The sequence below is a fragment of the Manis javanica genome, chromosome 18 (genome assembly GCF_040802235.1).
Source record: "Manis javanica isolate MJ-LG chromosome 18, MJ_LKY, whole genome shotgun sequence".
Classification (NCBI taxonomy): domain Eukaryota; kingdom Metazoa; phylum Chordata; class Mammalia; order Pholidota; family Manidae; genus Manis; species Manis javanica.
Window position 1 is genome coordinate 3,517,054 of NC_133173.1, and position 23,340 is coordinate 3,540,393.

The window sequence follows — 23,340 nt, forward strand, 5'->3', positions numbered from 1 at the left end:
CAGCACCTTGGAGAGCAGCACCGGGCGGAGCCGCCCGCAACCTTGATTCAAGGGACCCGCGGCCGCACCACTCGCCCCTCTGGCTGGGTCCTCAGCTGTGGGTACCCCATCCAGCTTCTGTTCTGACATCATAACTCTACCAAATAGGAGGCCTACCTGGTTACGGTTACAGGCTTTCAGAGCAAGGATAATGAAACCGACTCACAGGAATTTAGGAATATTAAGATATACTCATGCTTCAACTCCCTCAAAGCTGGGCAATCATGGCTCAGAGATCCCCAGGGACTTGCCCAAGGTCACGTAGGTGGTTTATGGCAGGAAATAAGCACTGGCTCAGCCCTCTGACCGTGGACCGGGGCGGGGGTGGGGGTCTGGCCCAAGAGCGTGACTTACTGGCAGGCTACTCTGCTTTGCGGGCGACCTTCTCTGGAAGCTTCATGGGGTAAGTACGGGCCCTGGGGCCCGGGTCACCTCGGCGCCGACAAGCCCCGTGGACGAGAAGGAGAGCGCCGCCCGCACAAGGGGCGCATCCTGCCCCGGAGTCTGCTCGCGGGGACGCGGGGGCCGGGCCCCGGGGTCTCGGTCCGGCCGCGCCTACCCGGCGAGGGTGGCCCGGGCCCGAGGTGAGAGCCGCTCCTGCCCGCCAAGGCTCTGGACTACGCGCGGCCTGGCCCCGCGGAACCTTCCCGGCGGCCACGCGACGTCCCCACACGGCACTAGGACCCCGAGACCCGGAATTGGGGTGTCCAGTAAAGACCGGAAGCGGAAACGCGAACCCCAGAAGGGCTTGGTTTTGCCGGGCCACATTTCCCATAGGCCTCCGCCTGTACCCGCAGACTGACAGCAGCAGCAACCAATAAAATTTGGGGATGATTTAGACTTTCTTGTTTCGGGCAAATCATTGACGGGATAGGACTTTACGACACGCCGCATTTGGGGGAGGGCCCGGGCCACGGCTGCTGCCGACCCTGCCGGCGAGTGTGCGGCGTTACCTCGCTTCCCCTGCTTCACGGCTGCTGCGGAGGCGGCGGCCCCTCTCCGTCTGCGGCCGGGGGCACTGCGAGAGAGCGCCCTTTCCGGGGCGCTTTCCCTTACAACCGAAGGCGAGTGCCTACCCGTGAATTCCTGTTTGCCCCCATTGCACAGGCGAATAAACCCAGGCGGCTCGGCCGAGATGTCTCAGTGTGGTGCCGAGACACCAGTTCAGATTTTTGCCACTTAGGAAAGTGCTTCTCTGGAATGTTGTCCACTGTGGTAATGCTTCACCACCGCGGTTCTCCCCGTCTGTCGGCACAGTCACGGACACCCACTCCCCCATTTCCTGCGTGCGTGGTCCTGGGGGATTCGAGAATACCATCGATGCTTATTCACTCAAGATCAGTTGCGGAACACCTACTTGGCCAAGCAAAACAGACCCTCCTCCTGAGTGTCGTCCAGGAGAGGATGCATTATCTGGAACGCTGCTGTGAAGGACCCAAATAACCACAGTGCAGTATGGTAAGTGCTAAATGGAGGTGCATTCCCAGTAAATGGCTAGGAAGAAATACTGTAAAGCGGCCCAGAGAGTCCACGAGGGAAAGGGGGCAGGAAACCATACTTTAAGGAGCACCCACTTTGCATATTTTATATGGTTTGGGTCTGACCAGGAACCCTGCATGGTAGCTCCCACATCCTATTTAACAGCTGAAAGGTCCAAAATCCAATGGAAGGTGGGTGAAGCTGTGATTTTCCCCACAGGAGGGACAGCGTGTGGTGGGGCAAGGGAAGGAGACGATAAGAAGAGGGGCTCTCCAGAGCCTCTCAGGTCCAAATGTGAGTCTGGGTCATGGAAATTTCTTCTATCATCTGATCTTAGGACAGGAGTTCCAGGAGGCCTGATGTGGAAATTCTGGCCCACGCTTTCAGGATGCACACACATGTAGCTTTCAAACCATTCCCTGGGCCCGCCCAGAAGTCCCACAGGGACTGGCTAGGGGAGACAAAGGGCCAGCCTAGGAGAGGGCTTGGGGTTCCCACCATCAAGTCACCAGAGCAGCTTTACTGTTACATATTTTCTATTATTTTAAGATTTCACTTGAAAAGAGGTTCCACTGTTGAAAAAAGAAAATTGAAAATTACTAACCCAAATCCACTCCCCATTCCCTTAACTCAGGCACCTCTTGAACAAATGAAACTTTCACTAGAAGCAAAATCAAGCATGGAAAGGGTAGCTCCAAAGGCAGCACCCATCCCCTTCACCATCAGCCTCACATCCAGCCCTTCCCTGGAGAGGACACGCACACGTTCTTGAGCTGTGAGCCACACCCCCAAAGAATGGGACAGAGTGTCACGCAGGGTAATGTGTCGTGGCCTGGCTGGACTTTCACCCGGCTGTGCCACTGTAGTACCTACATGTCCTGTCTGAACGTTCACCTGCTTTGTGCCTAAGTGCCTACTGATGCTGGCTGAACTTCCACATGGCTTTTCTAGGAGATAGGATACCTGCAGCCCAGGGTCTCACCTCAGACCAGACAGGCTGAAACTGGTGGGATCTAAGGTGGCAGCTCACTTGACCTCAAAAAGCTCTTTAACTTCATTATAATGTAACTTTCCATACTAAGTGACAGGCCCGCCAGCGCCATGACAGTTGACAATCACCATAACAACGACTGGAAAAAGGCCTAAAGGGACAAAAGGTGATGTTCCAGTTTTGAGAACTTCTTTGCCCATCCCAATGAAAAAACATGAATATTCCTCCCTTGCTTTTAATGCCAAATCCCTTCATTAAATTTGCCCTGTATCTACAGCTTCCCAACTCTCACAAGCCAGAAGCTGATTTGTGAGCTGCCATCCTGCTGTGCCTCTGCTGCTGAAGGAAGCCTGCCCTCCTTGGCACTCGCTTTTGGGCTCTGTACTGGCTTTGAGGCACAGACCTGGGACAGACCGCATCTTTTGGGGACCGACTCCCATCGGGAATGAAAGGACCCCAGTCGTCTACATAAATAGGATGCTTTCCCAGTTGCAGCTTCCTGACCCCTCAGAGGACAGCTGGTCTCAGAAACCTAGGTAGGTCCGTTCTTTGGGGAAAACAGACTCCATCTAGGTCAGTTACCGGTATTACCACAGAGAATGGGATTTCAGTGTTTACGGCCATGCAACGACTTACCTCTTCCCAGCAGATTTCTGGGATGGGAAGAGCAAGTATTGTCATCAGTTTTGCAGATGAGGAAAACGAAACCTCCAGAAGTGGTTTGTGCTAGTCACACTACCAGCTAGTGGTGCATGTGTCTCGAACCAGGTCTGTTAGGTCTCTTTGGCTCCCAGTACTCCACCCACTGCACCCCAGATTTCAGGTCAGGAGCAGGGAAAGACACACAAGAGCAGATAACTCTGAAGGCAGCACCATACGGGACAACTGAGGCAATGTCAAAAGGCCAGTTTCAGCAGGAGTTCGGTTTCTAGATCACTGATGTTTAGAAAAACATTGCATGGAGGTGTTTATAAGCAGCATGTAAGAGGACAAGGATTTTGAGATGAAGGAAATAAGCATATCCTCTAAGAATTTGACTGATTTCAGCCACACATAGTGAGTGGAGACTGTTGCCTAGACCCACTGGGTCATCCATTTAACTCCATCTTAACCAGTGACACTAACCTAAGTGCAGACGGGGACATGTTCAGCAGGGAAACCTGGAAGGAAGTTAATGAGGCAGCCTTGGGCATTGAGCAGACAGTGGGGGTGTGGGCAGTGGGACCTTTGAAACATTTCTCTGCATCTCCCTCACAGGACCTCTTTCTTTCATTCTATGCTGATCAACCTCTGATCACAAAGCCACCATTTCAGTCACAGGGCCAGGAACAAGGGGTGCTCTGAAGTGGCTTGGGATAGGAGATTCCCCACTGTTAATACTCAACCAGGGTTCTGGTCTCTTGGAAATTTAGTTAACAGGAGCCTACCACCCAGGATCTGGTCATCTCTAGATCTGAGGAAGTCCAGTCTCTGCACCAGAAAGGTGGGGACTGGAACTGGGCTGTGGCAGGTTTGCTGAGATGTGGCAGGTTTGCTGGAGGCCTCCTGCCGGGCACCCCTACCCTGGGACAGCAACAGTGTAAATGGACAGTAGAGGTGCCGAGCCGCCAGGGCCTGCTGGCTGTGAGGGGGCTGGGCAGTTTCCCTGGAGCCAGACCCTCCCTCCCAGCAGTTCTTGTACTGCTGCCCGGGCCTGTGAGCAGATGGAAGATTCTCTGAGTTGGGACATTTAAAGAGCAAGCCAGCCAGGGGCAGGTAGGCCGCAGGAGCCACAACCTCAGCGGAGGCGAGACACGAGCCAGAGGGAATTAACCCTCAGTCATGCAATTCTCCTTCAGCGTCTCCTGTGATCTTGGGCTGTTTTATCAAGTCAAGAGGGTGAAAACAAGGAAAGACTTTTAATATTCTGTCCAGAGGTTTGAAATAGCTGAACAGGGCCAGGCAGCAGGGAGATTAAAACAGCCCTGCCTTTGAAAAACTCCAGGGCTGCCGTGAGAGATGGGGTGCAGCAAGCCGAGCCCATGGGCCCCTGCTGGACCCCTGGTGATGGAGACAGGACCCTCATCAGGGATAAAGGGCTGAAGAGTGACCACCGGTCATGAGCAAGGAAGGACCACTTACAGCTGTGGGTCATCTCAATACTCGCTAAGGAGACTAGAACTAGCAGCCAGCAAATGGTTTTGATTTTAGTGTTCTGCTGTTCTCTCCATTGGTTCCCTAGGTATTTCTTGTGGCTTTAATGGAGTAGAGTGGTTAAATGACAGGGGCTGGGCAGGCTAATTCTGAGTCTCCACCTCCTCGGCTGTAAAGTGGTGACACTTACCTGGCTCACAGGGTGGCTGTCAAGACTGAGACATGCGTGTAAAGAGCTGAGCACAGAGCGTGTGCACAGGAACTGCCTGTGAACTGTGCCACTCCGAGCTGTTACAGCGTATCGTGAACCATAAATGCAACCAAAGGGAAGTAAATTCCATGAACAGAGGAAGCTCTTCTCTAAGTGTAAAACCAGTAGTGAAAGTGAGGATGTGCGGTTAGTGGCACAAGTGTGTTGAGAACCAGGTGCGTCTGGCTCCTGACACACTGTCCTCTACACCACAAGCTTCAGAACAGGGTCCCGGGAGACACGGTAGGGGAGCTGAGTGGGGACTTCTTCTTTCTTGACCTGGGTGCTGGTTACACAGGGACGCTCGGTTTGTAAAGTCCAGTGAGCTGTACACTTTTCAGCATTTATCTGTGTTGTATTTCAACACAAAAGTTGAAACAAAGGGAGCTGTCTCAGTATATAGTGGCATGAGTATAGCGGGATCAAAGGGTAGAAATAAAATAGTCTCTAAGTTTCACTGCGTGCCCGGAGAGAAATAGACTGTGTATATAGACTCAGCTACAATAAAGAAGATGCATGGTTTTTCACTGGCTTTTGATGATGTGACATTCCAAAAATTTGTTTTATTAGAATTGGTTGGCAACCTTTCATAAATGTCTTCAGCTCTGTCTTCATTCCCAATACCAATAAATCACAACTTAAGCCAGAGGCCACTAAAGGCAAAACATTTACTGTGTCACCAAAGGGAAGAGTCTGAAACTAATCCATTTTCCAGGTCAGAATTCTGGCTTTCACCTGCCTCTTGAATATATACATATAACCTTACTGAGCTTCTGCTGTGAGTCTCCATTTCCTCAGCTGTAAATGGAGATATTTACTTGTCTCATAGGGTTGATGTATATGTATCTCCAGGAAGAAAACTCAATTGGCAAGAAAACTTGCTGAGATTCCATCATATACCAGGCCCCAAGCTGGTGGCTGGAGATGAGTTTGGAAACTTCTGTTCGGGTATGAACATAAACAGAAGAGGGAGGGGGCAAAATCACACAGGGGAGAGAGATGTGCTGAAGGTCAACGCCAGAAGAGTCACAGGCACTGAAACTCGAGGGCACAGGGTACAGAAGGCAGGAGGCCCTCATGGAGGAGGTGGTACCCAGGCTGAGTCTTCAAAGCTGTACAGGTGTGCCCAGGCAGACAGGGTGGCCCAGAGTTCCAGAAAAGGGAGGAGAGCAAGCAGAAAGATGAAGTAAGGCCCAGCGGGCCACATTCAAGGGAAGCCGCCATGATGCGAGGATGGCTGGGGCTAGACGTGCAGGGGTGCCGGTCCGCACAGACCCCATCAGGAAGGCCTCATCTGCCCTCCAGTGCGGGGAGCCCCAGAGGGTTTAAGCCAGGTGGTGCCAGGCTGTTCTGGGTTGCACACTGGTTACCATGTGGAGGATGGAGGAGTGGGTGGCAGGGCCAGAGAGGGCTCGGAGCACCAGTAAGGGAGCTACTGCAGGGGTCAGGCAAAGGCCTGAACCTATGCCAGGGGGTCTGAGGCTGGGAGACGGTCTAGCACATGAGGAGTGAAAAGAGAAAGTTAAGTTTCAAAAAGCTTAATATCAACTCTGTCCTGAAGTGGAGACTTAGAGGAAGAGAGATCTAGTGTCTTCTACAATAAATTCCAGAACCTGGTGTCACCTAGGAAACCACCCACCCATCTTCCCACCTCCTAAAACCCCGCGAAGCAGCAGTGGGACTCCTCGCGCACAGCCTCCCCCTAGTGGCCAGCACAGGGACGGCACACTGAGTCCTCAAAACACATTTGTCACGTTAAGTGAAGGAATGGGATTAATGGCAGGGACTTCAGTCTACTGGTTCAGTTTAAAAACCATCGCTGCCTGGCTTGGGAACCGCCGCCTTGTATCTGAGTCAGCTGATTTTGGACAGAGATGATCCCCTGCAGCCTCCTTGGGGGGCCATCTGGCACCTGAGCCAAAGCTGTCACCCCAAGTCTGGGTTGACAGATTGGAGGCAGAGCTGACAGAGGGCTGTGGAAGGGGTGCGCTGGTCAAGCACACGGGTCTAGGTCCACCCAGGTTATGCTCTTTGGAACTGGCTTTTACTCCCTGAAGGTCTTGGGCCACTTTTAACCTGGGGCAGGAGCTTAATGGGTGGGGAAGTGAGATGTGGGTTTGTGGAAGTTAAGGTTTTTAATACACGTTAAAAGGCAGACTCATGAAAGCAGTGGGACTGTACTTTATTAGGCAATACCGGGCGTCCACTATACAAGAACCAAGGCCCTTTGTGAGTGAAGGCTGTGTGTAGAAGGCAGCTTTACACTTCCCAGAAACACCTGCTCTCTCCTCTTCCCTCACCAGACCCCTTCACCTGCTGCTATCCTCGTCTCTGCTATTTCCAGGCTCAAGGACCCAAGAACAAAGCCCTGGCAGCAGTTCCCAATCAAGGGTAACATCTATAGGACAACTCCTGGTCCACGCCTGAATCTCTGTGGGCACAGATGACGTGTCCTCAAAACCAGCACTTCTGTAAGCATAGGAAAGCATACAAAAGCCACCAAGCAGAATCCCAGCTCTGCGTGTATAAAATAAATAAAAACAAGGGAAATGACGAGGGCACAGAGTGATACTGACGGGGCTACACATCTGTGGGGTCACGACACAACCCCACCGTAAAAGGAGACAGAAACTACCATCCACCAGAGGGAGGCAGCTGGGGGTCCCCAACTTCACACTCAGAACCTGAAACCCCATGAGAACTAGTGATCCCCTGGCAGCTGACTTACCAAAGGACAGAGAGCAGAGGCAGAGCAAACATGTACGCCTCCTCAGCTGACACCTTCCCTAGCAGGCCCACTGGGCTCTCATCAAAGCAAAGGCCACTGGGACACTGGTCCAGGCCATGCTTCCTGGTGGCTCGGTGTTCCTAACACTTCCTAGAAATGGAAACGGGCTTTACCTTCATGTGGATGACTCAGAATTGGAGCAGCCTATCCACTGTGACCTGAAATCAAAGCTCAGGACACAAGGCCAGGAAGAGCTGTTCTGACGCAGGCAGGGGTCTGGAAAGCTGGCGGATCGGGGCCAAGGCATGTTAGCCCCCCAGAGCGGCAGCAGCACAGCCCATTCCAAGAGATTCCAGCATTTTCTGAGGACTCAGCCAGCTGTGGGCCACACAGTCTCCCACCCACAAAAAGAAAGTTGTCCTGTTCTACCAAAGAGGAAACCGAGGCACAGAGCATCAGGAGAGAGGGAGCCCATCAAGTCATGAACTGCAACAGAAAAAGACCCAACTTTGTGACCTTCGACTGCGCTGCTCCGTTCTTAGGGTTTGACTGACCACTCAGATGACAGGACCCTAGAAATGCAGATGAGCAGGGTTAAGAGTCTGGCAGAAATCCCCCAAGAACACTTAGGAAGGACGGTTCTGCTAAGAAACAGCACCACCTGGGGTCAGCGTGGCAACCCCTCTCCTGGGCCCTTCCCCTCCTTCCCTCTTTGCTGCCTCAGTAAACCTTCTCTTTCATGTGAGTCCTCTGATGTGTAATGAAATTGGAGCTGTTGCTGAAGCCCTTGCCACACTCTGGGCATTTGTAAGGCTTCTCCCCCGTGTGGATTCGCTGATGTATGATGAGAACTGAATTCCAGCTAAAGCCTTTCCCACATTCAGGACACCTGTACGGCTTGTCCCCCAAGTGGGCCCTCTGGTGCATGACCAGGATGGAGCCCCGGCTGAAGCTCTTGCCACACATGAGGCATTTGTAGGGCTTCTCGCCTGTGTGGGTCCGCTGGTGCACCACCAGCTGAGAGCGCTGGCTGAAGCATTTCCCACAGTCGCCGCATTTGTAGGGCTTCTCGCCCGTGTGAGTCCTCTGGTGCTTGATGAGGTTGGAGCTCCAGCTGAAGCTCTCCCCGCATGTCAGGCACTCGTAGGGCCTCTCGCCCGTGTGCACGCCCTGGTGGGCGATGAGGCTGGAGCTCTGGCTGAAGCTCTTCCCACACTCCCCACACTTATAGGGCTTCTCAGCCATGTGCGTCCTCCGGTGCGTGGCCAGGTTGGAGCTGCGACTGAAGCTTTTCCCGCACTCGCTGCACTGATAGGGCTTCTCTCCGGTGTGAGTCCTGCGGTGGGTGATGAGGGCGGAGCTCTGACTGAACCTCTGCCCACAGTCGGGACATTTGTACGGTTTCTCCCCCGTGTGGATCCTCTGGTGTCTGATCAGGTTGGAGTTGTAACTAAAGCTCTCACCACATTCTTTACATTCGTAGGGCTTCTCTCCAGTGTGGATTCCCTGATGCGTATTAAGGCTGGACCGGTTGCCGAAGCCTTTGCCACACTCGGGGCATGAGTACGGCTTCTCTCCTGTGTGGGTTCGCTGATGAGCGATGAGATTGGGGCTCCTGCTGAAACTCTTGCCGCACTCGGCACACTGGAAGGGCTTTTCTCCTGTGTGGATCCTCTGGTGCGTGATGAGGTTTGCGCTCCGGCTAAAGCTTTTCCCACAATCCCTGCATTTGTAAGGTTTCTCCCCAGTATGAGTAGTTTGGTGTCTACTGAAGTTTGAACCATCGCTAAAGCTTTTCCCACATTCGTTGCATTTGTAATATTTCTCTCCCGTGTGGGTCCGCTCATGTGTGATCAGGTGGGATTTCCGGCTGAAGGTTTTCCCACACTGGTGGCATTCATAGGGCTTCTCACCCAAGTAGGTGCCCTGCAGGCCAATGAGCTGTCCAACTTCCCTGCCCTGGGATGGTACCTCCCCGGGGTCCTCACCTGGGGCATTTCCCTGGGGCCCCCTGGATCCACAGTCTCTCTGAAAGTCACTTTCCCAATCAGACTGCCGAACGCCTTCCCCTTCAGGCATTTCTGAGAACATCTCATGTGCTTCGACATCCTCAAATATGTCTTGATTAGGGTTGTTGCAGTTTTCACTCTGGACCTCAAAATCTGAAACAATGAAGAAAAATGTACAATTACTTATAATGATGAGCAAAGAAAATCAAAGAGAAATTTTTTTAAAAGTTAAACTTCTAGTGTAAATAGACGCTAGAGAATCCTCAACACTTTTCAAAGCCAGGTCTATTTCCTTCTGACTGGTTTAGTCGCCAGGCCTCATACCTTTGTGCTTATCACCCAGAATTTCCAAGTCTTAAAGATCTGACTTCTGTCTCTGTTTCTCCCCTGGGAAATGAGGTCAGGTGGGAATTTGAGAATCCTAATCAAGGGAGAGCAGCAGGGTTCACAGTGACCCCCCAGTACTCACCATGATGCCTGATGCTTAATAGGTGCGCAAGTAATTTTGATGAATGAACAAGTATTTCATGGGTCCAACAGAAATTTCCCTAGAACTCTGTCTCCCTTCCAAAGGAGCTTACATAATAATCTCAGGCATTAAAATATGTCTTGGGCTTACATCTTGTTGGTGGGTAAGACACCGACAAGATGACAGAGCCCCTGCAAGAAGGGCACTAGGTGTCTGTACAGATGACTGGCAACAAGCAGGTGGACAGTTAAAAAAGCTCGCAAATTCATGTGCAGTTGGAACCCACAGATAGACCTCCCACTGGTAATACAAAATATCCACTCCCGGCCACTTGGACACTCTCCACTGCCCGATATTTACCAAACCCTGGGTGAAAGAATACATCGGGGAGGATTGCTGGGGAAATACACATTCCCTTCCTTAAATGAGAGACTCTAAAGTCTGTCCCAGGACTGAGCCAGCAGCCATGCGCCCAGGGACACTGCCCACAGCTGCTGAGATGTGTTCACTGAGCTGCTGTGCTGACTCAATGGCTCTGGCCAACAATGACCTACACTCGAAGAAGTGTCATCAGAAATTAATGGCTGTCAGGAATGCTGCCAGGAAGTTGTTGATGATACTGTTTACACCATACAGTGTCCTCTTCATGAGCCCGAAGAGGAAATTTCCCTCCAGCCAAAATACCAAAAGCTGCCACTCTTCTGAGCAACCGGTTTGTGTTTGCTGAGTTTCCCCCTGCGGTCCCTCCTGGCCTTGCCTGCTTGGAGCCACAAGCTCAGGACAGGAGCGCCGGGGGCTTTCCTGCTTGCAGTTTATGTTTTTTTCATTTCATTTTTTCCTTCCCATTATTCTTTCTTACTATAATTTCTTTGTATCCTATTTCTGGAAGGTGGTTTCAATTCTTTTTGGGAATTCTGTGAAGAGTACAGAAATCAGTGACTTACTGATAAAGATAATAGCCTGATTATTCCTAACACTTAACATCAGACTCCTGAGAAAGCAGATCCATCCAAAGCAGGGAGACAATTAGTAAAATGGTTACACAAAGTCCTAGGGACATTTCCATTATTGAGGCCAGTAAACTATTTAAAGTGAGATGCTCAATTCAGTGATTATTAGTTTCTGTAAGATAATGTACATTTCCAAATGTGCACATGATAAAATCTGACATGCATCTCTCAGGCAGAACCTAGGTTCCACGTATGTCTCTAGTCAATATAAGACTGGCTGAACTTGGAAAGAGACACCTAACTACATTTTGTGCTCACGCTAACATACATACTGCAGGCAATCTGTGGGCCCCCTTGCCCCCCCCTTGGACAGGGTCAGCAGTTCTGTGCTTCCTCAACTTCCTGCAACAGTGTTTTGTAAGTTTCTAGCACACAGCTCCGCAGTCACATCTCTTCCATCATGTCCTCCAGGCTGAGGCCCCAATTTACTTTCTGTAAGCTAAAATATTTTCTCTGATTTTAGTAATTGTTCATTTCTAAATAGGGGCATTAACAAATAAAGCCTTTCAATGCCTTAAAACCAGAAGACCTGGTACGTTCTGGGATGAGCTTAGGAGCAACAGGGAAAACAAACAAAAACTCAAAACCTCATTTTCAGTGAGATTAGGAGGGCTTCCAAAACCAGCAGAGACGGCACGAGCCAAGGAGGGAGGAGGTGAAGAGAACTGTTTGGCAGCAAGACACCGAGGGGCAGCAGATCTGCACCAGCTCAGGCAGAAAATCACTTCCTGAAGGTAAGGGACTCGCCCTCAAGTTCAACAGTGCACTTGGGACCTGTGGGAAGCAGGGCTGGCTTTGCTGGTTCAGAGAAGCAAAGCTGGTGAGGCTGCCACCAGAACCCCACAGAAGAGCCACACATGCAGGAAGCTTCCTGTTTCTGTAACGCAGAGAAGAGAGCCTTTGACTGTCACACATTAATCACGGGAATTTCTATTACTGAGAAAAGCGATCACTTTCCATCCATTAAAAAAAAGTTACCTGAAGCAACCGCCTCTATGAAGGAAGACCACAAAGAGCTGAGGGAGGGACGCAGCGTGGGCACCCAGCCCGGGAAGGGGGCAGACCCAGGGGCTTGAGGACAGAGGGCAGGAACACAGAGGAACAGGCACCGCGACGGGAACGCACAGAGGGCAGCCGCGAGGGCCAGGCCGACCGGGCAGAGACAGATCAAGAGGGTTAGGGAGGCTGATAAACAGCAGGCAAGGGAGAACCGGTAAGCCTGTCCCTGGGGTCCTCAAGACAGGAAGCCGCATCAGAGGCACAGAGCAGACACCTGAAGCATCATCTATAAAGAAGGCCCCTGGGGGGTACACCGTGTGCCAGGGAAACCCAGGGCACTTAATAGTGAGACAGGGACAAGGCAAAAAGACCAGACCACGTCCATGGTTTGGGGAAGAAAACCCACTGGTCTCGGACTTCTCTGCAGGAACAGACGGTGCCTGCAGACGGCACAGCGAGAGCTGCAAGACGCGGAAGAAAAGAAACGGGCACCGAGGATTCTGTGTCCTGCCAGTGTAAAGTTCATAGGCAAACCGCTCTGAGTACACACAGGGTCCAGGATACTGCTTTTCTTGAGGAAACTACTGGAGATGAACTTTGGTCAAGCAAGAGGTACAGGGCCCTTGAGAGCAGAGGTGAACACGTGAAGCAAAACAGAAACTCCAGGAACAGACTCGACGGGCGTGAAGTGGGGGGATAGTACAGATGGCACGCGGGCAGACAGACCAGCGCGACAGAGAAGTGAACCCAGGAGTGCCCGCGGGACTTCGGCAGATGTTCCAGGCAGCCTCTCGAATGGGCACAGCGCTCGGTAAATGATGCTGGACCGACTTCAGGCCAAATGGGAAAGCTGGGGTGGATGTATACTAGGACAAACCCCAAAAAGAGCAAAGATTTAAAAGTTAAAAAAAAGTATCAATCTATTAGGCAAAAATAGAGGATTCCTTTATAGTCTGGGAGCCTTTAAACGTCATACTTAATTGTGCGATTATCTTCCATCACCTTGTTACAAGGCCCCTCTGAGGACAGTCCAGGCCTGGGGCCCCCTCCCTGTCTGCTGCTGAAGGACTGAGCCTACCCCCCCTTTTCTGGACAAAGAGGCAAGGCTTCCACTCCGGAGGAGGACTTATAAAGGTTCTTTATAAGTTGATCTCTGATAGCCAGAGGCACAGGAGCCGTTCTAAAGGACAGAGAAGAGTGGCCTTTCAGGTGATCTGCCTCAGCTGGGCCTCCACACAGGAAAAAAATTCACTGAGCTGGAAGATGAGGGGTCCTGGCCCTTTCCAAGCTCCTCGAGGAAGGCTGGTGCTGGTCAAGTCAAGGGCACAAAGCAGAGTCCGTGTGAGTGCAGGTGACGCCTTCCTTCACATACTAGTGGCCAACTGAGAAAGCAAAAACCAGAAACAGGTCAGACACAGAGGGAGTGGCTTCACCAAAACGTTAGGAAGGGAGATGGTAGGAGCTGGGATGGTTTTTAAAAGGGAACTTTACCAGTAGAGATCGTGTCTGCTGCTCAAGGTGTCCAGAAGTGACAGGCGACAGGGAGGTGGGCTTCTGAGGAGCAGGTGATCGGAAGGCCCAGATCTCCAGGGGAGAAAATTCAGAGACGAGGCAGAGACTAAGGACCAGGAAAGCTCCTGGGGGATCCAGTGCTGGTCACAGACCCGCCCATAACAAGGGTCTACAGCAGCGCTTTTTTTTTTTTTTTTCTGAGACATGTTATTTAGTGGAACCAAAGTGTAGAGTCAAATTATAATTGGTTTGGTACAAACCAGGGGTGTGGATACATACATGCATATTTACACATACATGAAACATTTCTAGAAGGATACAAAAAACACAAACTGTGGTTGCCTTTGGGGATGAGAACCGAGGGAGGGGGAGTCTGGGAAAGAAGCAGAATTATCACTAGAACCCTTTATTATTATTTCAGTATTTCCCTTTGTTCTATAGATATTACCATTCAAAAACTAATTAAAATTTTTAAAAATAAAGACAAGTGCCCTCTCTCTTGAATATTTCCAAGGCCACTCCATTGTCTCACCTCTCATCATCCCTTTATGTGTGATTTGTTTCTACAGCAAGCAAAGCTGGACGCCCAGCTCCGGGACAAAGAGTTTTATAGGTCTGTCTCCAGTCCCAACCCCAGGCTAGAGGATGGATACCCTGCCTTCAAAAGACCCCTCATGACTACAGCAGCGCTTTTTAACCTTTGTTGCATCTTAGGACAGTCTAGAGGGCTTCCAAAACTCCCTCACCTGTGCCATACCTCATGCCAACTAAATCAGAAGCTCAGAATCCCTGGGAGTGGGCTCCAGGACCCCAAAGTTTCTGGTTCCACAGGGCGGAGTGGGGCCCAGGAACTTACTATTGACACACGTCAGATGATGTCAATGCTGTGGTCCAGGGACCACCCCCAGAGGAACACAGGTGTCAGGAACTTACCCATTTTGAGCCTAATAGTTTCCCCTTTGATGTCAGCAGTTTCTCTTTTGGGTGAAGGGGTGTCTAAGAGATAAAATGCATCTGTTAAGAGCATTTCCCTTCTCACCGTGACGTTGCAACCACACTGACCCAGGTCATCTGGGGGAGGCTGTCGCACGAGTGCCCTGGGCCTCCAGCCTCTAACAGTGCTTCTCTGTTTACTGCACACGGAAAACTGGATGAACGTGGGCACAGCTTGAGGCCGAGCTGTCTCAGTTCTGTAGTGACTACTTCTGGAACCAAAACTGGGCCGCACAAATTTGTGAAATGAGTTATTGCCCTAAACCCCTGGCTGCTTACAGATATGAGACAGTCTGAGAGGTACAGCTTGGCTCCAACTACTGGAATTTGACACACTTTGATGATTTAGAGACAAATATTTTATATTCAGGACTGCCCTAGAAAACCTGGATTGTCATTCCCTAAATCACCAGAAATAAAAAAAATTGGGGAAGTGTTTTGGTTTTTATGTCAGTAATTTGCAACAAGTGACAGAGACAATTAATGCTTTTCATAAGTGGTCTTTTTGGGGCTGTGCAAACACAGCCTGAAAAAGAAAACAGAGCTGCCAGGCATAAACCAGGAGGCCCCGTCTCACCTAACCGGACAGCCTGTGCCACAGGAGAGATGGTCTCCACAGGACCAGTGATGCCCCTCTGGGCTTCAAGTCCAGCCCTTAACGGGGCTGCTTTCTCCGTCAGTCATTCCTGGAGGTACACGTCCATGACCAGCTCCCCAACACAGGAGACTTTCAGGCAAATGTCCTCCCTGGGGGTGTGGAGTCACCATCCTCAAGGAGTCCGAATTCAAACCTCGTCCTATCCGATGAACGCTGTAGGCCCCACCCACTATTCCTGCAGTCGGAGGGGCGATACCAGGTGAGGGAGGTGCCTGCTAGTTTACACCCAGGCCAGGGGGGAGGATGCCTTTGAGCCTCTGGAATCTGAGAAGTGGAAATGGTACACACGTTTAAACATGGTCTCTCCATTTAAAAGTGAGTTACGTTAACAGCATAAATATGTAAGCACTCTCTGTGTTTGCTCTGTGAAACAAGGAATATGGGGCTTCCAAGAACAAAAACCCCACAGGCTAAGAGTAGGTGCTCTTTCGCTGGACCAAGTGGCCTGAGCCACCTGCAGTGTTCTCCCAGGTCTGGGCTGCAGTCTTACCCACCTGCCCTTTCCAGATCTGGTAGTATCCTGGCTCTGTTCTGCCAAAGTCGGGCTTGATCCTATTTTGTTTCAAAATGAGGTTTAGCATGGCTTTCTCAAGGGAAGGCAGATACCTGTCCACCTCCTGCTTGGACTGAGCAGACGAGCCCGTCCACACATGCAGGTGGGATTCGTTTACTCACACCAACACTTAGGGAGTTCCCACTGTGTGCCGGGCACTGTGCTGGGTACTAAGAAAGACGGGGGGGTGAGAAAGACAGGTTCTTTGCTTTCTGTGTTTTTATAGGTTCCTAGAAGCAGTAAAACAAGTACTCACAGAAACAGAAAACAAAGTGGAATATAATAAAAAACCCAAAAAGAAAGAGAATCCAAATGCTTGTGGGGAGATGGCTTCAGCAGAGGCGATCAGAGATGCTCCCAGGTGGCTGGATCTGGGCACAGGACAAAGGACCAGAAGTAAGGATGGCTTTATGGAGCGAATCTCGAAGGTGTACACTCAAAGGGGACTGGGATTTTATCACAGAGGGAAGGGACAAAGCCAGTCCAAGTCAACTTCAGGAGCCAGGTGGATGCTACAAAGCACAGGCTATGTTCAGGGAACAGCAACATCTGGTCTGAATGGAACAGGGCTACACCAAGAGGATCATGGCGTGGGAGGACCCAGCTACGGGCAGGTCTGGGCCGGACCTCCCAGGCCACAGCGAGGACGTCACGCCTGACCTGGAGACACTGGGGAACTCCTGAAGGTCATCAAGCAGCACGCCTGTCTGGGCAGGAGTGGGGCAGCTGCAGTGAAGGGCCAGACGCTGAAGGCGGGGTTCCCCTGGAAGCTGTGACAGCGTTCCGGTGAGCCCCAGAGCGGGAGCTAGGGCTGGACGTGGGGACTGAGTGACCTACCACGGAGAGCGGTGGGCTCTGCCACCCAAACCACTGGCACGGCTTGTCTTGGTTGGAATTCTCAGATACTTTACATGTGAGTACCAAGAGGTGCCCGCTAGTCAAATATTATACAACCACTGTCTAACCAGGCCTTGAAACGTCCTGTGCAGGGCAAATGTGTTCAAAGGTCCCAAGCTGGACAAGGGAACAGAGGTCAGGTGGTCTTATGTTGTGTAAATGTTTGAGAAAGGATGAAATGACTGCAGAGGTTCCTCTGTGTGACTCTGAGGAAGGTCAGAAGCATTTGTCAAACAAACAAGGACGACCTCAAAGGCAGGTGTCAGAGACTGCCAAATCCCCCTCAGGGACCCTGGGCAAGGGGAAAGGTGCCAGGCCTCTGCCAGGCCAGGTGGGGGGGAGCCGCAGGCCATTCCTGTAGTCACCTCAAGCCACCTGTTGAGACCTGACCCTCCACTTGGTGACCTCCCCAGCCAAACCACCCTGGAGCCTCTCCTCAGCCCTCAGCACCTCTGGCCTCTCGTTGTCTCTCACTGAAGATCCTGAAGTTCATTACAAACTTGTCACATCCATCAGGAGGCAGGGAAACAAAGCTTTTAAATAGGATGAGATGTTTTCGTTTTTTAAATAGGAAAAGCAAAATTAAAACTTATTTTTCAGGGCCAAAGAAAATTAGGTACTTTGCTTCAAATAAAACCTAGGTTCTACTAAACACATGTGGAAGCAAACACTGGGTATCTGAATCCTGGTCCCACCTCTTAACAGCTGTGTGACCTTGAGTTAAGGGCTTGACTTTGCTGAACCTCCATTTCCTCAACTGTAAAATGACATCCCACCTGCCCCAGGGGACGGCTGATGAGACTGACAGGTCAGGTGCCCATGCAGGGTGGGCTCACAGCGGCTGTCAGTGTCAGTCCCTTTCTCCAAAGGATAGCTTTACCCATATCTCCAAGTCCCTGGGAGTTGTCACAACCTCTGCCCCCAAAATGAAAGCTGTCACTTCTCTTGCCTTTTCTTCTCTTCCCAGCCTTCTGAATCCTCCGGGCTCGCCGCCTCTGAGGTGGTCACCTTCGTCTTAGTTCTCATCTGCATCCCCTCTTTCCAACATCACACTGGGAACTATCACCGTGCATCACAGATGTGAGGAAATGCTTAAGAATATGGGCCATGTCCTCAGAACCACAAGTTCAAATCCTAATTCGGCCTCATACTAGCTGCATGTCTTAAGGGAGTCACTTAATTTCTCTGGTGGAAATAATCTCACTTATCTCCAAGGGGGGTAAGTTTCCCAGAGTTTTGCCTATCAGATGCCAGGCACACTGCCGGGTCCACAGGAAGGGACGGGCTCATGCTAGCTATCGGTAATTACGGGCTCTTTCTCACATGCGTCCCTCTCCTCCCCTTCCCGTGCTGGCCCTACCTCGGCCACAGCCCGTGTCCAGGCAGCTTCCTGGCTGCTCTCTGCCTCCAGCCTCTCCCTCCTAATCAAACCTACATCCTGCTGCCAAATGCAGCTCCCTCCCATACCCCTTGGGCTCTAGTTCTGCTGAGGCCGTGACATTCAGTCCAAGCCTCCACCCACCCTTCCCCCAGACTACTTCCTAAAAACACACTTTCCACTCCAATCGGCCAGCCTTCCTGTCACCTGAACGGATGAGCCACACTGTCCAAGCCTCTGTCCCCACACCCTCCTTCCTGCTGTGCGCCGCTCCACATTCTGCCGCAGCAGCAGCAGCCCGCCACCTCCGACACAAGGCCTACGTCCCCCGTGAGGCCTTCCCTGACCTCTCCTCTCCCCAGCCCCTTTCTGAACATCTACAGTTCTCATCAGCACAGAGGCAGCCGTTTTCCACGGGTCCGGAAACAGTCCGAGGGGCACAGGGAGACCCGCAGTAAATGTCTGTAATCACTGCAGTCCAGGTGACAGCTGAAGACCGGAGTGGAGACGGAGTAGTCAAATGGCCGGCCTGGATCCCAGGATGTATTAGGAACGCAGGAGACACACACACAAACCATTCAAAGAGCTCAAGTAGGAAATGACTCTTAGAAGCGCAGGATGACTTTACAGCACAGAAACTAGCAATTAGCTGGTTTACTGGTCATTCATCTTGGTTTCATAAAAATAATCACTTTTAAAAACAGGATTATTTGGTTTTTCTAATTGCTGGAACTTCAAATATTTGGATGCTTATTACACAATCAAGCAAAGTGCCCAAGGCTGGTTTATAGGGTCTTCAGCCCCACCCCCATCAGCTTCCCAGCCACTCCAAATAAACACAGAAATAAAAACTGTCCTTACTATGCAAATACATCTCCAAGAATAGTCTGCTAAGCTGCTCTTATACTGAAACTCTGGAACATTTGGTTTGCCATTATATACAAAGGCATTAACAAGGGTGTCAGTGTGCTGAGTGCCTGCAGACACAGCGGAGGGCCGGGGCCAAAACTCCATCCCCGATACTACCTTCTCCCCTCGGAGGGCCGCCCCACCCTCTCCCCGTGAGGTTCAGGCATCTCACCACTGCCTCGAAGGGTCTGGGTCAAGTCTTCCACCAGGGCCGCTGCCTCCTCGCCGCTTTCGGGTCGGTGCTCTTGCAGCCAGGCCTGAATTTCCCTCGGTAGCAGGGTCAGCATCTGCTCCTTGGTGTGCACCTCTGGCCTCAGCCAGCGCCGGCAGAGCTCCCGAAGGCGGCTGAGTGCCCCCTGCGGCCCTCCTGCCGCGTCCTCACGCAGGCTGCCCTTGCCGGTGCTCTGGGAGAAGGACAGGGGCTCGGGGCCCTCCTCCTGCAGTACTGCTTCCTGCACCCAAGAGTCGCCCTCCAGGATCATGGTGGTGACCTCCGCCTCCTGCTCGTCTTCCTCTCGAGGCACCTGGACCAAGGAGCTCAGGGGAGGGGTTACCCTCGGCACCTCTGCAGCCATCATCCACAATCTTTGGGCAATGGCTCAGGCTTCTGGCCTTGAACTTCAGTCTTCTCCAGCCAGGCCCTCCTCAAATTTCAACAAGTAGTCTGGCTGAGAAATGAGAAGGGGAACCAGAATCAGTAAGTAGACTGCTCTAAAAAGGATCTAACTCACAGCAGCCCAGGTCAGGCCACCTAATGATTCTTACATCCTCAAATCAACACAAGTTTCCTGTCTCAAAGGAAAAATGGCTTTTATCCCTGAACATCTGTCTATGGCAGTAGAAGTTAAGAATCACAAGCACAAAAAATATACCGTTTCTCTCTCCAAAAGACCACAGCATAAAACAGAACTTCAAAGCCCTTGTGAGAACCCAGAACTGAGTCACCCTGCCCTCAGTAGGCTCCCACTTGTTGCAGAGTGAGTGACCTAGACCTCCCATGAACTGTCACTCAACCTCAGTGACCACCTAATACGCAGAGATAGTCACACCCACCCTTCTTATTTTACAGATTAGCAATGGATCAGACGCCGAGACACTCTGCCACTCCCACTTCTCACTGGAAGAAAGGCAGCATCTCAACTGCGTTACTACAGTATTTTAAGGTATGAAGTTTTAAAATGTTCATACTCTTCCGTCCAGCCTTGGTCCCTCAGGAATTATTCTTTAAAAATAACCATCTTTGTAAAGAGAAATTTACTTGCAAGGACATACACCATAGCATTGTTTCTAATTGCAAAAAATAATAATAATAATTCACACCTTAAAAATCCTGTAGCAGGGGAATGGTTAATAAATTATTGTTGAGGAGGGGCAACCGGGAAACGTTCGTCATTCTGACTCGGTTTCTCATTTTCGCGGTCCCCGACTACAACAAATTATGGCACATCCATACAGTAAAATGTATTAAAAACTATGCTGACATAATTACGGCTACCTGTGCAGGGGTACCAACTGAGACGGGGCTCACAAGAACCTTTTGGGGTGCTGGAAATGTTCTATATCTTGATCTGACAACAGTTGCACAAGAGCACACATAGGAAATTTAAGATTTGTGCACTCAGCTGTATGTATTTTTAAATATTTTTAAAATTATGCTGACAGATTATTAACCACTAAAGATTTAAGAGAATCCTCAAAACATGGACATTATGGGTAAAAACAAAACCAGCAAAGCAGAAACACCATAGACACAGTATGACCCCAATTTCCTTTAAAAATGAACCCATACACACGGGGAAAAAAAAACCTAGACGGAAATTCTACCAAATGTTGACAACAGTCAAATTACAAAACTACTTTTTAAAAGCCTTACTACATGAAAAGGATTGAGAACAACCCCTGACCCCCGCTCCGACCAAGAGAGGAAAAAGGGGGGGGAAAAGAAGGAAAAGCTAAAGAAAGAAAACAAAAAGGGAGAGCTGGTGTGAACACCGCGACTCTGCACGTGCGTCTGCCGGACGGCAGCGGCTGTACAAGCAGGCAGAGCCCCCCAGGGGCCCGCCGACTGCCCCGCGCCCGCGCCCTCACGGCGCGACCCGGGCCGGGCACGCCCCCTCCGAAGCTCAGTTTCCCCTCCTGCAGAAAGGGCTGCGCGGGACGGCGACGGGCGTGCCTTCCACCCGAGCCACGCGCCCAGCTCAGTGTGCGCCGAGCTCGCCGCCCGGGAGGAGCGGGTGGGTTCGCCGAGCGGCCCGGCGGAGACCCCGCGGCCCGGCCCGCGGGCGGCAGCACCCCCGACGCCCCTCCCCCAGCGGACTGCGCGTTGGCTCCGGGCCCGTTATTCCCTCGCCCCCGGCTCCTCCCCGGCCCGCGCGGCCCAGGTCTCCCTCCCGGGACTCACCTGTCCGGAGGCCGAGTCCGCTCCGGCGGACGCTCCGCGGGTAAAGCGCCCCGGGCACTGCCGGCCTCTGCGGATCCTCGGCGGCTCCAGCCCGAAGGGCCCCGAGAACAATGGACGGGGAGGCCCGCCCCGCGCCGCGCTCATTGGCAGGAAAGACTAGCCGCTGGAAATCTTGCCTTCCTATTGGTGGAGATGCCCGGCGGGCGGGCCGCGGCATTGTGGGAGGTGTAGTCCTTCGCGACCGCCCGGAGCGAGCCGCCCGCGAGTTTGGGGCTGACAGAGCAGCTGGTGCCCGCCCGCCAGGGGCAGGAGAACACGCCGACCGGCCTTTGGGACCCCAAGCTTGGCCAAGGCAGTGGCCTGGGACAGATCACGGCACTTCTCTAAGGCCTCCGTATATATTTGTCTGTAAGAAGCTATAGTGGGATGGAGGGAGCTCTCCAGCAGTGACCTGCGTGACAAGTACTATGGTCAGGCCCCTCGACGGCCGAAGTCAGTCCCGCAGCAGGAAGGGAATCCGCGCAGGACAAGTCCCTGGGCGCCCGAGCCCGACGGCCTGCCCCCGGCTCGCAGGTGCACGCCCGCCCCGGGCTTTCGCACGTGCTCCCCTACTTGGACGAAAGCCCCTTCCCTCCTCTCCTGCCGCGGTGCCCCACCCTCGCCTCCCGGGCAGACACCGCCTCGGCGCACCTGCTGGCCTCCATCGTAGTTCGCATCCCGGCGTTGCTTACAGCCAGTCCCAACCCCGACAGGTGCGAGTGGACGCTGACCTCTATCTCCCATATGCGTTCCCATAACGGACCTGGTGCTCTTGAAGAAATGGCTGCCCCAACGCTGGTGACAACAGGCGAGAAACTGCCTGGAAACCCAAGGGGGAAGTGTAAGAATGGAGAGCGAGTCACTCTTAGTGGTCTGTGACAAACAGTTGTGTATATTTATGCAAAGCGGTTTTTGGAGGCACACGATCAAATGACTACATTTTTTGTTTTAACTTTCATTTCTTGAGTGAGGAATGTTTCGTGTTTATTGGTACTTTTGATCTCGTTTCCTCTCACCTGATTGATCATATTGCCTTCTCTTTTTAAATTGAATTTATTTGTAAGATATAAATATCTTACACCACCTCTCCAGTGATCAGCATTCCTAGAGAGCAAGACCTACAAAAAGACTGAGGGTTAATAATTCTTTGCTGTCTTTCTATATTAAAATTATTCTTTATCACAGAATTTGCTATTTTTCTCAGTTTGCTGTTCTTTTAATATAGAAATTTGCATTTTTGCCTTCAAATTTCTCAGTGTTGTCTTTTTGTAGCTTCTGAGTTTTTTGTCATTCTTAGAAAGTTCTATATGCCACTCCAAAGATTACTTGACCATTTTTCACTAAATAACTCCCTTAATTAGTCCAAGTATGTAGATGCAACGTGAGGTCTAGCTATTGAATGCTAATCCCCCGGAGCATCTTGATTTATTAGCCCAAACTGGCCATAGGCAAACAGCACCACCTCCAGGCTGGTGTGAGAAGCCTGCTCCCCGGGCCCTGATGCGGAACGATGATGATCCTGTATTAACAAAGATGTGTTTCTCCACATTTCCATCCTTACTAGGAATGGAAATTTACACAAATGGGAAAAGATTTGTTTGTTTGTGAGGGGGCACTGCTGAAACTTCCTAGCAGTCTAAGAGTTCATTTACCTCTGCTTCTATCCCAAACCCATCCTTGGCCACAGGAAACTGGCACTGTCATGTCATGGGAGAATCCTGGAGCCAGCCATCTCTGCCTTGTCCCTGATTCTCCAGGAAGTTAGTCCTGGCCATTGTCAACTGTCCCAGGTTTAGATAGAGGGCACATCACACTGAAGACCAATTCATGGCATAGTGGTCCTGGCAGACAAACCAGTGCACGAAGACCAGCCTGGGACAGTGAGCAAGCCTA

At 51.5% G+C, this 23,340-nt stretch overlaps 1 protein-coding gene and 1 long non-coding RNA gene across 3 annotated transcripts; one reads left to right on the plus strand and one right to left on the minus strand.

Annotated features, from left to right (window-relative positions):
- Window positions 1-916: 916 nt before the first annotated feature.
- Window positions 917-9,426, plus strand: LOC118968767 (uncharacterized). 2 transcript variants are annotated; one of them, XR_005056609.2, is made up of 3 exons: window positions 917-1,497; window positions 2,787-3,045; window positions 9,104-9,426. It is a non-coding gene; the product is annotated as an uncharacterized lncRNA (long non-coding RNA). The 2 variants fall into 2 exon arrangements; XR_005056608.2 differs by lacking the exon at window positions 9,104-9,426 and adding an exon at window positions 7,196-8,365 and having other exon boundaries at window positions 923-1,497.
- ZSCAN2 (zinc finger and SCAN domain containing 2) lies at window positions 8,341-22,751 on the minus strand. The gene is made up of 3 exons (XM_073227194.1): window positions 21,409-22,751; window positions 19,180-19,675; window positions 8,341-9,782 (listed from the first exon to the last, which is right to left on the minus strand). Exons 2-3 carry the CDS (start codon window positions 19,583-19,585, stop codon window positions 8,341-8,343), a joined length of 1,848 nt encoding a protein of 615 aa, XP_073083295.1. The 5' UTR covers window positions 19,586-19,675; window positions 21,409-22,751.
- Between the last annotated feature and the right edge of the window lie 589 nt (window positions 22,752-23,340).